The 16,779-nt window shown below is 38.2% G+C and overlaps 1 protein-coding gene across 2 annotated transcripts in view; it reads left to right on the top strand.

Moving 5' to 3' along the window:
• Positions 1-16,779, top strand: part of WDFY2 (WD repeat and FYVE domain containing 2) — a 189,071-nt gene that overhangs the window by 145,405 nt on the left and 26,887 nt on the right. For both annotated transcript variants that reach the window (XM_054701680.1, XM_037527261.2), the window contains exons 5-6: positions 6,179-6,329; positions 13,425-13,537. In XM_054701680.1, coding sequence (XP_054557655.1) covers positions 6,179-6,329; positions 13,425-13,537 — 264 coding nt within the window. The remainder of the gene's footprint in view (positions 1-6,178; positions 6,330-13,424; positions 13,538-16,779) is intronic.

Here is a 16,779-nt window from a genome sequence, read left to right as displayed (position 1 = left end):
ATTGTACAACAAATGTAAACTAATCATGTAGTGCTAGAAACTCCAAGTTAAAAATTTAACATAGGAATTGTTCCTTGGTGTTGTTATCCCTGGTAAGGGATAAGTAAAATTGCCAAAGTTCTCTTTAACACAACAAATTACATCATGATCCCACAACAACCACAAACCCTGCTTAAGATGAATTCATAATAATTTTTTTAACTACAGAATCAAATTAAAACACCATGAGTAAATATTAGCAGATATCACAAACTGCTGGAGGGATTTCTTAGATAATGCTCAACAGTCTGAAAAGAGAATTAAACATGTTTTAAGTGACTAAAGAAATATAAGGAGGTATAAAAACCAGAAGGAAATTTAAAAAGCATAAGGAAAACAGGCAAATTTGAAAGGAATCACATCGAGCTTTTAGATATGAAAAGGGCATTGAAAGTAAATCAGGAAATAGTGGATGGATTTGATGTTCCTGGAACATCATTGAAGTACCAAGAGAACAAAACAGCCAACAGAGTGATAGCTTTCAAAAAACGGAAGCAAAGTCAACTTTTTTGGACATACAGAACTTTAAAGAACTCATCACCATAGATGTGCAATAAAAAAAATGTTAAAAGAAGTCCTTTGGGAAGAAGAAAATCATGCCTAAAGAAATACAGATCTATATAAAAGAATTAGAAGTTTCAGGCATAATAACTATTGCGTAAGATTTTTGTCCTATTAAAAAATGACAAAGTAGCATGAGGCTCATAATATGTAAAATTAAAGTATATTGCTATGCTAAAACAAAGGGCAGAAGATGGGGAGAAATAAAAGTATATACTATTGTGAGGTTCTTATGCTATAAATTATTGATGTAATATCATTTGAGGGAAGATTGTGGTAAGTTAAAGATGTTAGCCCTAAAGCAACCATTAAATAACAAATCAAAATATTATAATTAATAAATCAGCCAAGGAGATAAAATGAAATAAATTAACTGCCCTTCCCCTCCCCCAAAGGGGAAGCAGGGAAGGGATAAAGAACAATGGGAAAATAGAAATAGAAAACAGATAGCAAAGTGACGCAGTTATCAGTAATCACATTACATGTTTGTAGTCTAAAGCAAAATAAAAATTAAATACCATCAGATTGAGTGCATATCCAAATACACAGCATAAATACACTTTAAATATAAAGCCTTAAACAAGTTAAAAGTAAAAGAATGGAAGGAGATATACCATGCTAACAGTAATCCAAACAAAGCTAGAAGAGCTATGCTATTATTAGTCAAGGAAAACTTCAGATCAGTAAGTATTACCAGGTACAATGAAGATCATTTTATAATGATAAAAGGGTCAGCCAGTTCATCAGGAAGGTATAACAATACTAAATATTTATGTATCTAATAAACATAACAGTGAAATACATGACATAAAATCTGATGAAACTTTAGAAAGAGAAATAGACAGATCCACAATTATAGTTAAAAAATTTTATATTTCTGTCTCAATTATTGACTAAATAAATCAATAATTGATAGACTAAGTAGGAGAAAATCAGTAACTTATAATAGTCATGAACAACACAATCAGCCAGCTGCTCTAATTGACATCTGTAAGGCATTCCATTCAAATAAACCATAGTATACACTCCTTTGAAAAGCACAAAAAAGATTTATCAAGGTCAGTAAGAGTAGGACAAGTTTCCGTAAAAATTTGGTAGGATTCAAGTCACCAATATATGTTTTTTAATCAAGATGGAATCAAAGTAGGAGTCAATAATGAAGAACTCTAGAAAATACCAAAGTATTTGGAAGCTAAATAGTACACATTTAAATAATCCATGGGTCAAAGAGAAATTACTATTTTTAACTGAAAATGAAAACAATATATCATAATTTAAGGGATGCTGCTTAAAAAGGTACTTAAGGGGAAATTCATAGTACTAATACCTATATTAGAAGAAAAGAGAGGTCTTAAACCATTGACCTCAACTTCTATCTGAAGAAACCAGATAGAGAAGAAACAAATGAAACCTAAACTAAAGAGACTTCAGAAGTCCAGAAAATCCAAAGAGAAATATCACTAGTGGTTTTTTTCCTCAAAAAATAAATAAACAAACAAACAAACAAACAAACAAACAAATAAATAAATAAATAAATGATGCGCCTTTAGCCAGACATACTTATCAGGGAATACAAAGAAAAGATGCAAGTTAACAATATCAGGAATAAGAGAGTAATTTTATAGATACTAGGGATGTTTAAAAAAATAATAAATACTATGAATAACTTTATGCTAATAAATTTAACAACCTAAATGAAATGAACAAATCTTGGAAAAAGAGAATCTTCAAAAGGTCACTCAAGAGAAAATAGAGAAACCTGTTCACACTACATCTTCCCTGCTGACTATATTAAAGCTTTCCCACCAAGTAACCTCCAGGCTCAGATGGCTTTACTGGTGAATTTTTACCAAACAGTCAAGGAAGAACCAATACAAACTTCTTCAGAAATTTAAGAAATGATAGGCTTTCCAGCTCATTTTATGAAGTCAGCATTACCTAATACTAAAAGTATACAAAGACAGCTTAAGAAATCTATAGGTTCAGGGCCTCCCCTGGTGATGCAGGTGGTTGAGGGCTGTGCTCTGAAGCTGTCTGCAGCCTCTGCAGTACCGGTTCGATCCCCAGCCGCACTGGCGAGGGTCCCACATGGCGTAGCAGACCTCTCCTGTCTCGCCCGCTGCGCCCCTCAGCAGTGTATTTCATCAGTCTGCCTGTTCTGTTCCCCGCTCTGTCTCTGGTGAATCCTCTCACCCTCCTGCGCATCTGGCCTGTACCCCGGTTCTTGTATAAAATAAATAAATAAATCTTAAAAAAAAATCTATAGGTTCATGAAAATAGACACAAAATATGTAAACAAAACTTTAGCAAATCAAATCTAGCAATACATAATGAGCATAATATAGCATGACCAACTGAGATTTATCCAAGTCTTGTGAAATAAAAGCAGGGACTCCAACAGAGTATACTTGTGTACCCATACACATAACATCAATCACGAAAATTAAAATGTGCAAGCAGCCCTACCTGTCCATCAGTGGCTGAATTGATAAACTGTGGTTTACAATGCAATGATTATTTGGCCTTAAATGGAAGCAGTACTGATACATGCTCCAACATGAATGGACTTTGAACACGTGCCAAAAAAGATTAACTAGATATTAAAAAACCACATATGGTACATTGTCAAGAATAGAAAAATCTATGGAGAGAGAAAATAAATTAGTGGTTACCCGAGGATAAGAGAAGGGGCTCTTGGGAACACTGGTTCTTTGGAGAGTGATGGGAATGTTCCTTAAATAGAACATTTTCCATGGTCATTGCGCAACATTGTGAATATACTAAAAATTACTGAATTAGAGACTCTAAAATTGTTTAAATGGTGACTTTTATCTTGAATTTAAAAAGCAATTAAACATTATAAGAAAAGAAAACTATAGACTAATATCTCTCATGTAGATGAATTTGGTAGCAGATCCAACAATCAAAACTGGTTCAAATTCAAAAATCATTGTAATCCATCACATCAAAAAGCTGAAGAAAAATCACATTGATTCATTGGTATAAAAAACCATTTGATAAAATCTGGCACCCATTCATGATAAATACCCTAAACAAGCTGTGACTAGAGGAGAAATTCCTCAATTTGATAGGAAAAAAACATCCACCAAAATAAAAACCTGTAGCAAGCAATATACTAATTGTGAAAAATTAGACGCTTCCTCCTAAGGTCAAGGATGTCCTCTCTTAAGTACTACTATTCAGAGACTATAGTCAGACTTTAAATATAAAGGTTTTCTTATATGCGTTTGTAAAGCTTAGTGTTATGTATACATATCTCTGAACCTTTTCCTTTTGCATGAAAAAATCTTGTCAACTTAGAAAGATCCTGTGCTTTGAGTTTTGGGACTTGTTTTGTTTTGTTTTTTTTCCGAGGCTTTTTTGTTGTTTTACTAGTCATAGGCAGCCGGCAGCCTGACATAGAACACAAACCAACTTTGACACAGAAACTATGGTTTTAATTCTAAATTCATCGTCGATTATGTAGCTTTGAGCAAATCACTTAATGTTTTTGAGTCTCTGTCTCCTCCTCTGGCACAGCCTGGCAGCTTAGAGGACTAAACTCCCTTATCTACAGGAGAGCTGTCATTCCCTTGAATTTAAAAAGTGACAAAATACCAGGCCCCCTTATATGATAAAAAAAAGTGGCAAAGCACTGAGGACCACTTTCTCTCTGCAGTGGACTTGAATACACTTGGATCCACTAGAAAGTTCAATGTTTTTCCATCACTGGTGGAACTTGAACTGGACATTTGATGACACAGCCATGACAGGATCTTTGGGAGTTTGTACAAAAAAGCACATCTTTCAGTTAAAGATAATATTTTATTCTTGATTGTGGCTGAAAGGCAGATATTTACTGTAGAGAAACCATAGAATTACTGCTTCTATATTTCTTTAGATTCACCATGCTTCAGATAGCAAATTTTAAAACGTCAAGCTTTAGTGAAACGAGGGTCCTGAGGGTATCCATTAGGGTTCCAATTATATTATTTGTAGCCATTCTAAAAGGGCTATCTTGCCGAGGCCTGGTTGTGTCCATAAAATGAGGAAACCGGGCCTCCCTGGTAGTGCCAGGGGTTAAGCACAGCACTGTGAAGATACATGTTGGTGCCAGGGGTTAAGCACAGCACTGTGAAGTTGTCTGCAGCCAGGGAGCTAACCCACATAGTGCAGCAGACCTCTCCTGACTCACCTGCTGCTCCCCTCAGCAGTGTATTTCACTCAGTCTGCCTGTTCTGTTCCCCATTCTGTCTCTGGTGAATCCTGTCACCCCCTGCACCTCTGGCCTGTACCCCAGTTCTTGTATGCATAAATAAATCTTTTAAAAAAATAAATAAAAGAAAACCACCCACTTTTCTGGGGTCAGTACAGTAATTAAGTGAGAGAAAAATAGTCGAGTAGTTGACACTTGTTAGACACTCAGGAATAGATGACAGTTATTGCTGTTGAACTTTTTGGTCCATCTGTACTGTGTAATTATTTTAATGGTTAAAATGGGAAACTCGCTTCACTATCACCTCATTACACTCCTGATAAGTCTACTATTATTGCCCCTCTGACCTCGAACCCCTGGGTGCAGGGCCGAATGAAGATCAGAGTCTAGGATATCACTCTTTGTTTAGTCTAATCAGTTCTGTTCAGTGGCCACAGACCACCCCCCAACCCCGCCTACTCACCCCCCAGAATTAAATAACAAAGAAAGCAAAAATTTTATCAGTTTTATTTTGGTAATTGAGAAGCCCATGAGATCTTAGCCATCTATTTATCTTACTGTTTTTACCTTACCTATTTACCTTACCTTATTCAGCTTGCCCTATATGTAAAATAGGGAGATAGAGTAGAAGACATTAATAGCTTCATATAACTCTAAAAATTGCGTGATGCAGTTACACTTTGCCAGTGTTGTCCTTGCAGATGAACAATCCTGGGAAATTCGCTCTCATTTTCACATACATGTATGCTTTGACATAAATGCTATTTATTTCTCTTTTATATGGCATTTGGTAATAATTCTGCCCTTTGTGAAAATGTGTTTTCTTATGGAAAGTTCATAGAACTTTGTTATGGGCTTATAAGCCAAATTTTATTGAGAAGGAGAATAATACATTCACTTTTTAAAAAATGCTAATATGATCTGACCTCAGAGACTTTGTTATAAGAAAATGGTTCCTGATGTGTTTTGCAATCACACTAGTTCTGTGCCATCTCTAGTTCAGCAGCTTAACATGTCTGAGAGAGATGGCCCAGGCTCCTGGGTAATGGAACCTCTCTCTGTGGTAGTAATCTTCATAATGATGCGGGCACAGCCAGGAGGAGAGCAGTGAAGGGAGATGGATAACTTTTATTTTCTTTATATTTCATTAAAAAAGCAAACAAACAAAAATTCAACTCTAATAGGCCCATCTACAGGAGGCATCTCCAACCCCTACAAGAACTCCTGTCCTACTTGTGTTTGTAGCAACTATGATTACTTACTTCTAGGTGGGAAGAAGAGTATGATGCGTTTCCATGGATTGTGTTTTACCAACCTCCTTTAGGATGTTTAATGGGTTGTTTTCTTGTCTCTTGAATTCAGCACATCAGAGCAGAGTGACGATGATCCTGTTTGTTCTGGAGCTGGAATGGGTGCTGAGCACGGGGCAGGACAAGCAGTTCGCCTGGCACTGCTCCGAGAGTGGGCAGCGACTAGGAGGTTATCGCACCAGTGCTGTGGCCTCAGGCCTGCAGTATCCTTTGCTGGACAGAATTCCCTGGTGGGAATTCAGCTGTTGACCTCTTTCTTTCATGAATATTTTGGGTATGTGCAACCGGAAAATTTTCTGTTTTGTTGTTTGCCCTGTTGATTAAGATGCCCATAGACTTTCCTAGCACACAAGTCATGTAGGTGAAGTAAAGATGGGGTAAAGTCAAGTAATTTCATCTGAAATAAAAGACCCTGCAATACAGATTATGGGTCTGTACACATCTAGATGGGACATAGCCCAGGTTTGTGAGCCTCAGTTGTCAGAAGGTAAAACCATCACTGAAATTCAATTTTTACTTTCTGTACAGAAATAATTTACACATAGATATTAAAGTTTTGAACATTCCTATTGGTGCCTAGCACAAGAAGCATATGATCCCTATTCTTTTAAAAAGTATCAATATTTATTGAGAAACCAACATGCCAGGACTGAAGTGGGTTAGCTGTTATCTATACACAGTTGTGCTGTAGACTTTGTTTCTGTTCAAGACTTTTCCTGGATATGTAGAATATGAATTCTTATTCCCATTTCTGGGTCTATGTGCTCAGGGTGAATACCTGCTAGTGCTGGCTGGTCCCCACATCTGGCCTTGAAGCTGCGGCTAGCACAGGCTTGATGAGTGTGGTGCCTACATGGGCGATGCTGCCATTGTAAAGAGTAAAGGGCTCTGAGTTTCTTTATTTAAAAAGCATAGACTTTCTCTCCACCTCTGACAATGAGGAAATAGGTGGTAGCAGATCACTTGTCAGCAAAAGTAGCAAAAGTAGTAAGACTGGCTTTCATATTTTTACCTCATTTATAAATGCATCTTCAGTGATTCTCAACAATCTGACATAGTACTTTGCTGGGTACTTGCAGATGTTTGGCAGTCGCTATGTTTTTGTCTAGGCTAATGTCACTTTTCTTTTCGTTACTGGAAGGGCGCACAATGAAGAAACTAATAATAACCATCATGGAAGGTTGTAAAAGTAGCAAGTTAATGAGAAGACTAGAAGCAGGGGTGATGAGGAAGGGCAAGCTGAACCAACTTATCTTTGAGAGGGTGGTACCACCTGTTAATAGAAGCAACCGTAAAGATCACTTTCTAGAAACCAATTCAGACAAGAATAATGCTTGAATTGAAATACATGAAATCTCTTGCCAAAAGATTAATGATTTCTTACATTGTTAGAATGGATGCCTCCTTTTACATATAAGCCCACTGAGCCTAGAAAAGGCTTTGTGCCTTTTTGGAGGCCACCCAGCTAGTAAGTGGAAAAAGTGCCTCTAGAAGCCAGGTCTTTGGCCCTGGGCTCCTCTTCTTTCCCACTCTACTGAATTACCCCTTTGAGAACAGAACTGACGGCATCAATCATTCTTTCTTAATACACTGCTTTCTGTATCACCAGCTAAGCCTAGTGACATGTCTTCTGTATCACTTCAAAGTGTTGGGGAAAAAATACACATCTTGCCCTTAAGAAATTTTCTTTTTAAAATATCTAGAAACAAAAACCAAAACACAAATACACAGATTTAAACTTTTCCGGGCTGTGGCAGTCTTGGACTTCTCTCTTCAGGCATCTCAGAAGTCATCCTCATTTTCAGACTGTTTCCTTTGGCCACACTGTGTGATTTACCAAGCAAACAATAATCATGGGATTGGTCATCAGAAGCTTTTGTGGTGTGTGAAAGCCTCTGGGTTGGTTTTCCAGTGACCCTCCAGTCCAATTTTGTTAGTTAAGTAGAGAGGGGCTCTTATGTTCCTGACAACCCTCCTAGAAGACCCCTCCCCTGCACCAGCTCTGCCTTGCTAACTCTAGTTTTAGAGCCACAGTGTCCAGCTTTGTTCCTGGGAGCACATATATCTCTGGTATTTTTCCAGTGCTGCACACGAAGAGCATAGCAGCTCTGCTTTTGCCAGAGGGTCTCAGCCAAGAACCATGTGACTTTCCCAAGGATGTAGGTTTTTTCCTGGGAGCTGCCTGAGCACAGATTGTTAACAGGCAGCCTGTGTAGTGTTGGGATTCACATTTAAATCCAGTTTTTAAGCATATTTTCTCATGGGAACACCACACTCCATCTCTTCCGTGCTCTTCTTTCTGTCACCTTAATGTTCTTTCAGTGATGAGAGAAGGAAGAAGAAACTCTACTAAACAACATTTAAAAAGATTGATAGCATTATCTTTACCCAACCCCTATTTCTCTTCACAGTGGAGAGAATGAATCAGATTGAATTTGGCCTTTTTTTCTCTTCTTTTAGGTGTGTTAGTGCAGAAGTAAATATGCAATGAAAATAATCAAAATTCAAGTAGAGAAAGAATGGAGGACAAAGAGACTGATCAGTTCACAAAGTGAATTATCAATATTTGAGTAACTTCAAAACCTTTGGTTGTTCTAACTACAGATCTGAAGCTTCAAATATTAAATGACTTACAATACTAACAACAGTGATACAGCAACACCAAGGAGAGAGGAAAAAAGAAAATATCTTAAATTTTCAGCCCCTGAGAGTTTGTATGGTGCTTCTGCATAATGTCGCATTGTTCACCAGCAAAACAATAATGTGAAGTGAAAACGAAAAGACCTAGTTCTCCATTCTCAGGGTAGAAACCAAAGCTCAGAAAGGTTAAGTGACTTTCTCAAGGTCACATGGCCAGATTAGAATGTCGATATTGTATAATATTTTCAACCAGCCAGCTGCACAAGTACATAGAGCAGAATGGAGGCTTGCCTCCAGGTCCAGCAGCAGATTGATATTAAGAAGTAGAACTGTTTTTCTTCCCTGCTTCACTTGCTAGTTTTTAATTTTGTTTCTGTTTTATCTAGCCTCACCTTTCAGTCTTGTCATTTAACTATATTTGATCACTTTTTCATGTTTTCCCAAAAATCACATGCTCTGCATTTTTTAATTTGTGCTGGAGATATTTCCAATATTCACCCTTTGTAGTTGAATAGTCTTTCTACCATTGTGGTCGCTTAGATCTGTTTCTTCAGGAAGTGAGTACTGAAAAGCTAAGATTATCTTGATTTTTATGTTTTCTCATGTCATACTTAATGCCAAACATTCTGGTTTTGAGATTGCACTGTAATTTTATTTCAGCCTTCTTCAAAATTGCTTTTGTTGCATTCTTTTTATTTATTCATTTGAGAATGCTCTTGCTTAGCTGCAGTTGTAAAGACTATTGGGTATCAGATTTAGTTGTTTTTTTTTCATCTGCTAAAATAATCAAAATAAATTTAAGGTCATCTCATTCTATGTGAATCTGTTCTTTTATATACATCTGATAACTTGTTAAGAGTGTATAACTTTTCTTCCTTGTTCTTGAAACTGAAAGAACTTGTTATGCATTGTTCCCTTTCATTTTATTTTTAAAAGGGGATTTATTCTGAAAAACTTCCAACGTGCATCAGATTGGAGAAAAGAGAATGCACTCATATACCTATCACTCAGCTCCATGTTCATTATTCTAGCCCTTTTTGTTTTCTCTCTTTTTGCTAGAGCACTTTAAAGCAAATTCTAGACCTTACGTTGTTTGATCCCTGCATACTTCACTCACTTCACTTCACTATGCGCCTCTAAAAACTGTGAACTTATTAAAATTAATTATAATGCTGTTATTCTCAAAATAACAAAATACTCCCTTTCTTATTGTAGAATAATTACTCAATTTTAAAATTTTACTTGTTTCAAAAATAACTTTTTGCAGTGGGTTTGTTTGAAATTCTATGCAGACAAGATCCACACATTGGCTGTGGTTCTCCTACCTCCTACATTTCTCAGTCTAGAGATTTCTTTTTGCCTTTAATGCCATCGTGACTTGTTGGAGCTATGTTGTCAGTTCTATAGACAGTCTCACAATTTTAAGTGATCTCTTCTTCCTTATGATGTCATTTAATTTGTTACTCTACCTATACTTCTGTATTTTTCTGCCTCTAAAATCTCCATTCAGTTCAGATTCACTTTTGATGAGAACACAGAGTAATTGTGCCATGTGCTCCATTTTGCTTCGCAGCAGGAAGCCCATAGTTTCAGGTTGTCACCCTTCTGGTGAGGCTGAGAGATTGATCCCTGGTTCAAGTGGTGACAGGAGTTTCCCTTGGCGCTGCCCTCTCACCAGCATTTCATTTAGTGGTTTCACCCATTGCTGATCTTTGTCTAAATCAGGGTTTCACTGGGATTGCAAAATAATGATTTTTAATCCTGTCCTTTTTTTCCACATGTATTAATTGGAATTATTCTGTAAAGGAGAACTTTCTGTCATTAACTAGGCACTTAGTTACCCTGAAATACAATTTGTATAGGAAAAACAAAAGAAATTCTTCATTATTTCTCTTTAATTACTTATTTTCAAAGTAGAGTTGTATTGTTCTGGTGACTTCCAATAAGGATCATTTTTTTCTTTTTATCCATTATTACAAACTTCTAGGGTTTGTAGGGTTTATTTAATAATATATTCAGTATATTTCAATAAATTGCCATCTTTTTCATTTTATGCCTAAATTGTCCCCATCTTTGGCCAACAAGAACCCTGTTATATTGGGTCCTATGTCATTTTGATATAAGCCCACTACCCATTAGTTGCTTCCTTGCTTTTTTAGCACATGTCTTAAGTTTTGTACCTTTCCTATCCCAAGCATGGGATCAGCCATTTCTTTTAGTGGGAAATAGTATACAAAGAGAGAGCTAGGAAGTCTTGTATGTGTAATTTTTAAAAGAAAAGAAATCATTAGTTCATCTATTTCTAATTCAAATTTAGCATCAGGGCCTCCCCGGTGGCGCAGCGGTTGAGCGCTGGGTTGCGAAGCTGCCCGCAGCCTCTGTAGTGCGGGTTCGATCCCCGGCTGCTCCCCGGCCACCGGGCGAGGGTCCCACATGGTGTGCAGACCTCTCCTGCCGCCCGCTGCTCCCCTCAGCAGTGTACTTCGGTCCTTCTGCCTGCTCTTCTCCCCACTCTGGCTCTGGTGAATTCTCTCACTCTCCCTTGCTTCTGACTGTACCCAGTGCTTGTATAAATAAATAAATAAATAAATAAATCTTTAAAAAAAAAAAAAAAACCAAATTTAGCATCATAGGGCTTTTACTTTTTCATTTTTGTACTTGATTTTTTTTTTTTATCTCAGACTCAAAATCTTGGTTCCTGAAACATTAACATAACTCCTTATTTGCTTTAGCCTATGGTTTATTTAAATCAACTCCAAGTAAGAATAGCAATATCATAACAGCAAGAAAACTGCTGAATGAGATTTCTTTGCAGTTCTCTTTGTCTTTATAATACATTCTGCCAAAGATGTACAGTCAAAATACTGTTTTAAAGTCCATTGAAATAATTCTGTTTTAACTGTGAGGTTCTATCACCAGTTTGATGGTTGGGTTCATTCATTTTATTTGATTACTGTGGGGGATTTTTAAAAAATGTGGTAGATACTTTTAGAATGTATTGTATTTATAAGATTCCAAAATGAAAACTGTATAACAGGAAAGAAGACTTACTGCATCCCTGACCTTCCTGTGTGTTTCTCCCTTCTCCCCAGGCTGCCATATTTTAGATGTTGATCCATCTCCTTCAGTGCTTCCTTTGCTAAATATGGCACACATGCTTTTATATTTATAGTTCCCTTCTTTTCTTACACAGAGATAGCATGTAAATTCCTGTGTATCTTGGCTTCCTTCCCCACTCCCCCACCCCCAACACTTAAGGATATATCCTGGAAATTTCTCCATGTTAGGTGTTCATTGCCCCCCCCACCCCACCCCGCACCCAGCTGCATAGTATACTACTGCGTGGACATATCATAGTTAATTTAGTAAATCCCCTTTTGATGGACTTTTGGGTAGTTTGCAAACTAGCTATTAAAAGAATATGGTATACATAGCTTCGGGCATGTGTCATTTTGTATTTTTTGCAAGTGTCTATCTGGGGTAGTTCTCTAAAAGTAGGATTGCTAGGAATTATCAGCTGAATTATCAACTCGTTGAGAATTGGTGCCTGGGGGTTTTACTGAAGACTGGTCACACAGATAGGGCTGGCACATACGAGAAATTCCAGACTCCCAGAATGGAAGCAGGTATTTAGCAATAAACCATATTGTTATACAGTTAGGGCACAGAGATCCAGTCCTATCAATTAATGGTGGGCATCCATCAAAATTCAAGTTCTTTGGAGAGAGAGCAGCAGTCAGGCCTGCTTAGTTAATTCTTTTTTGTGCAACATTATTTTCTCATTTCTTCTTGAACTATCCATTTATATGTTTTGTCCCTTTTTCTACTAGGTTTGTGCATTTTTTTTCTTCTTGATTGCTCTTTTTATTGGCGATTAAGAGTGATTGTGACATATTACAAATTTTTTTTTCTAATTTGTGTTTAGTCTTTGCTTTAAGGTATTTGTTGTTTGTGTTTTTTGAGTCATAGATTTTTCCCATTCCTAGGTTCTAAAGGTGTTCTCCAATCTAGAACTTATATTTTTCACTTTTTACAATTAGATCCCTTATTTTTTAAAATTTATCCTGATAAATAAAATGAAATACAGACTTTTCCCCCAAATGACTGTCTAATTTCTGACATTTTCTATTTTAAAACATCAATTTTTTCCTTATTTGAAGAGCCTTCTCTAAATCATACATGTACTCAATTTCTAAGTACTTTTAGGTCTGTTTCTAAAGTCTCTGTTTTGTTTCATTAGTCTGTCTACCTGTGAACCAACACCACACTTTAATTAAAAGAAACAATAACATGTTTGAATAAAACTGGTAGAGCTAACTTCTCCCAATCATATATCATATTACTCTCATTCCTGACTCTCCTTGATTATTTATTTTTCTATTTGAACTTTATAATTATATATCTCATTCAAAGAAAAAACATGTTATATTTGTATAGGGGTTATATTAAGTTTATAAAGTCATATATTGTGAGTTGACATCATAATGCATCTTACTGTCAAGTAATTCTGTATGTCTTCCACTTTGTTATGTCCAGTTTTGTGTCTTTCAGCATTGTCCGAGCTTTCCTCATACGGGATTTGCACATTTTTTGTTACATTTATTTATTTCAATCCTCCACTAAGTTTTGAGAGATACTCCTTAATGCTTACATGATAGATTTGATGTTGAAACCCGGCACGTGTTTATTGGTGATCACTCAGGCCAAGTAACCATCCTCAAACTGGAGCAAGAAAACTGCACCCTGGTCACAACATTCAGAGGACACACAGGTGGGATTGAAAGCAAAGTCTCCATGTGCCGCTGTGTGTTGTGTGTTCAGTTGACTCGTGGTGAAAGTAGCCTGGAACAACCTGGGCTTGTGCAGACCCTTCATAGACTTGAGTGGTTCAGAAAGATGTAATGTCCAACATTTTTTTAAAGATTTATTTATGCATACAAGAACTGGGGTACAGGCCAGAGGTGTGGGGGGGTGATAAGATTCACCAGAAACAGAGTGGGGAACAGAACAGGTGGATTGACTGAAGTACACTGCTGAGGGGAGCAGCGGGCGAGTCAGGAGAGGTCTGCTGCACCATGTGGGTAGCTCCCTGGCCAGGCATCGAACTCATGCTGCAGTGGCTGTAGATAGCTCCACAGGTTGCGTCTTAACCCCTTGCACCACCAGGGAGGCCCTGTAATGTCCAACATTTATACATCATTTGGAACAAAAGATGAACCAATCTGTTTTTAAAACAATAATGACTTGGTTCTTGGTTCTGTTACACTGAAGAAGGCTGGTGCTGGCATATATTATTAAGAAGCCATTGAAACCGTATGACAACTGCACAGACACAAGAAGACCTTTGGTCTGCCTCAGCTGCCTCAGTCTTTCCTTGCTTTCCTTGGAGCAAGAAGATAATATGTAAGGCTGACTCCCACTTCTAAGACAAATGAAATGGAAAAATACGTCCATCATGGTTAACAGGCTACATAAATAGGTTTAAGTTCCTCTTTGACTTTCCTTCCTCTTGGGCTCTTTTCAGTTTAAAACCAAAGGCCCCCTTTATGTTACTGGTCTGCTCATGTCATTTAAACAAAGCCATATAAAATATCTTTGAATTATTCAAGTCTCTGAAAGATTCGAATAGATGATGACAATTAATTTTTACTAGTGTTTTTAACCTCTAATTTTGACCCTGGAAAATGAGTCCCTGCCTGCTTTTGCTGTTCTTTAAATGGCCTTTCGTGTCTTCCGCAGGTTTCAACCCATGATTTAGCACAGGATGAGATGAGTATTGAGTTTAGACATGATATACAAACAAAGTAGGTGAATGAGGTTGTAAAATGGGATAACACTGTGCCTATGTCATAAAGAATTTTCCAAAATGGGGGGAAAGAATGCTGAAATGAAAAACATGCAGTAAAGAGAAAACTGAATCTGAGGAAAAGATCATCTTATTATCTAGGCATTTGGGAAGAAGAACACATAGAAACATCCCCTGTGGATAGGGTTCAGGATTTTCCTGATTGGGTTTCTCTTTTTAGCCACCTCTACTCTGGCCAAGCCTCGCCTGGGAGGGACCTAGAACAGTGCCACCTCAGAAATCTTAAACTTCCATATTTTGCTGCTGACCTCAGTCTCCGAATCTTTTAATCTCCTAAGCCTTTGCTCCAGTTCCTCTTGCCCTCCTTGAGAGGCCCAGTCCTGGATCCTTGTGTTGCCATTATCTTTGCCCCCTCCAGTCTTTTCTTCTCTCCAGTAGCACATTGCTTTAGCCACATGCTTCTCAACATTCTCAATTCTGGGCCCTCCTGTTCTAACTTCTTGGGAAGCTGCGTCTGTGATTCAGTCTCACTGTCCATGAGTTCTCCTTGTGCTCTCAGCTGCTGAACCTGCCACGAGTCACAAGCCATGAACCTTAGCCATCATCACTGTGGATTCGTCATTCCAGTCCAGGCTCCCTGACATGCCTCATGAGCCCTCCCCAAGATCTCGCCCCAGTACATGCCTCCAGATCATGCCTTCACATGCCACAGTAAGCCCCCTCCCCCCCACCCTATCCAGCCTCCTCCAAAGAAATGCAGAGGCTTTCACATTTAAACTTTTTAGAGAAATGTATTTCTTGTCCACCACATAGTCCCTCAACAGTAAACAGGCACTTCCTCTTCCCTTTCCTTGTCTCACGCTGCCTCTGCAGGAGCCCGCTGCCCCCACCCAGGCTCATGCGCCTCAGGGTCCTCACACAGCAGTTGTTCCCCTTGGCTCCCTTCTGATGAACTCGCGCTTCTCAATCTGTTAACTGCTTGAATTTCTTCCCTCTCTGTTACAAAACATGAATCCCATGTCCTGCTGTAGCAGTTTCCATCTGATTTTCTAACAGTAATGCTTTTTGCTTCCTTTTTTATTGTGGTAAGATACATATACCTAAAATTTACCATCTTAACCATTTTGAATGCAGTTCGTGGCAGTGAGCACACATTGTTGTACAGCCTTCACCACCATCCAGCTACAGAATATTTTTCATCTTGCACAACTGAAACTCTATAACCATTAAACACCAACTGCCCTCCTCTCCCTCCCCCGCCCTTGCAGTCAATACCCCACTTTCCACCTGTGAACCCGGATGCTCTAGGTATCCTATGTGAGTGGAATCAGAGTATTCCTTGTTCCATGACTGGCTTATTTCACTTAGCTTCACATTGCAACAAACAGCAATGCTTCTTAAAAGAAGATCATTTTCCAAGATGCTTCAAATTCTTCACCTTCCATTTGCTTCCCTGCCTCTTGCAACTTGACTTGTCTCTGTCATTCCACTGAAACTGCTACCCTGAGGTCATTGAAGGCCTGCTGGCTGCTAAATCTGGTGCACATGACATACTTAATTATCTAGAGGCGTTTCACATTGTGGCCATTCCTTCTTGCTTATAATTGCTCTGCTTTGGCTTCTTTAACACATTCCAAAATTTTCTTCTGTCCCTGTTTCCTTTGTGGTCTTCTTTGTGAATTCTGCCTTAGACCCTCTTCTCTTCACACTCTGTGCTCTCGCTGGTTGGTCTCCCAGACACAGAAATAAAAGGCACAGTCATTGTCCTCAAATGCCTCAGAGCCCAGTGAGAGATAGGAGCTAAGCAGTAATTATAGTGCGTCATGGTAAAGGCAGGGGAAGCAGGCACCGAGCATCTCTAAGAAGACAGGATAGGGTCCTCACTTGAACAGAAGTGGGAGTCAGTCAAGGGAGGGAAGATCTCCCCAGGAGAGATGTTGCTTGACTTAAGATCTTTGAGGAGGAGTGCGTGTTGAGTTCATGTAAAAGGAGTGAAAAGAGCAGTCCAAGCAGAGAAAGCCTGCGCACTGCAAGGCATGGAATTTGCAAGGGCTGGAACACTTGAGTTTGGGATGGGAGGGAGTAGTCAGGAAGGAAATGCAAGTCAGTTCAGATCCCTGAGGGCATTGTCATGACATCAGTGAGAAACTGCTAAAGAGTTTCAAGCAAAGACGTTAACCTGATTGAATTTTAAAAAGGTTGTTCTG

This window comes from Talpa occidentalis, unplaced genomic scaffold (assembly GCF_014898055.3).
Source record: "Talpa occidentalis isolate TD23 unplaced genomic scaffold, MPIMG_talOcc4v2.1 talOcc4.5, whole genome shotgun sequence".
NCBI classification, from domain to species: Eukaryota; Metazoa; Chordata; class Mammalia; order Eulipotyphla; family Talpidae; genus Talpa; species Talpa occidentalis.
The sequence above is the reverse complement of the archived record's forward strand: the minus strand, read 5'-3'. Positions and strand labels throughout refer to the sequence as shown.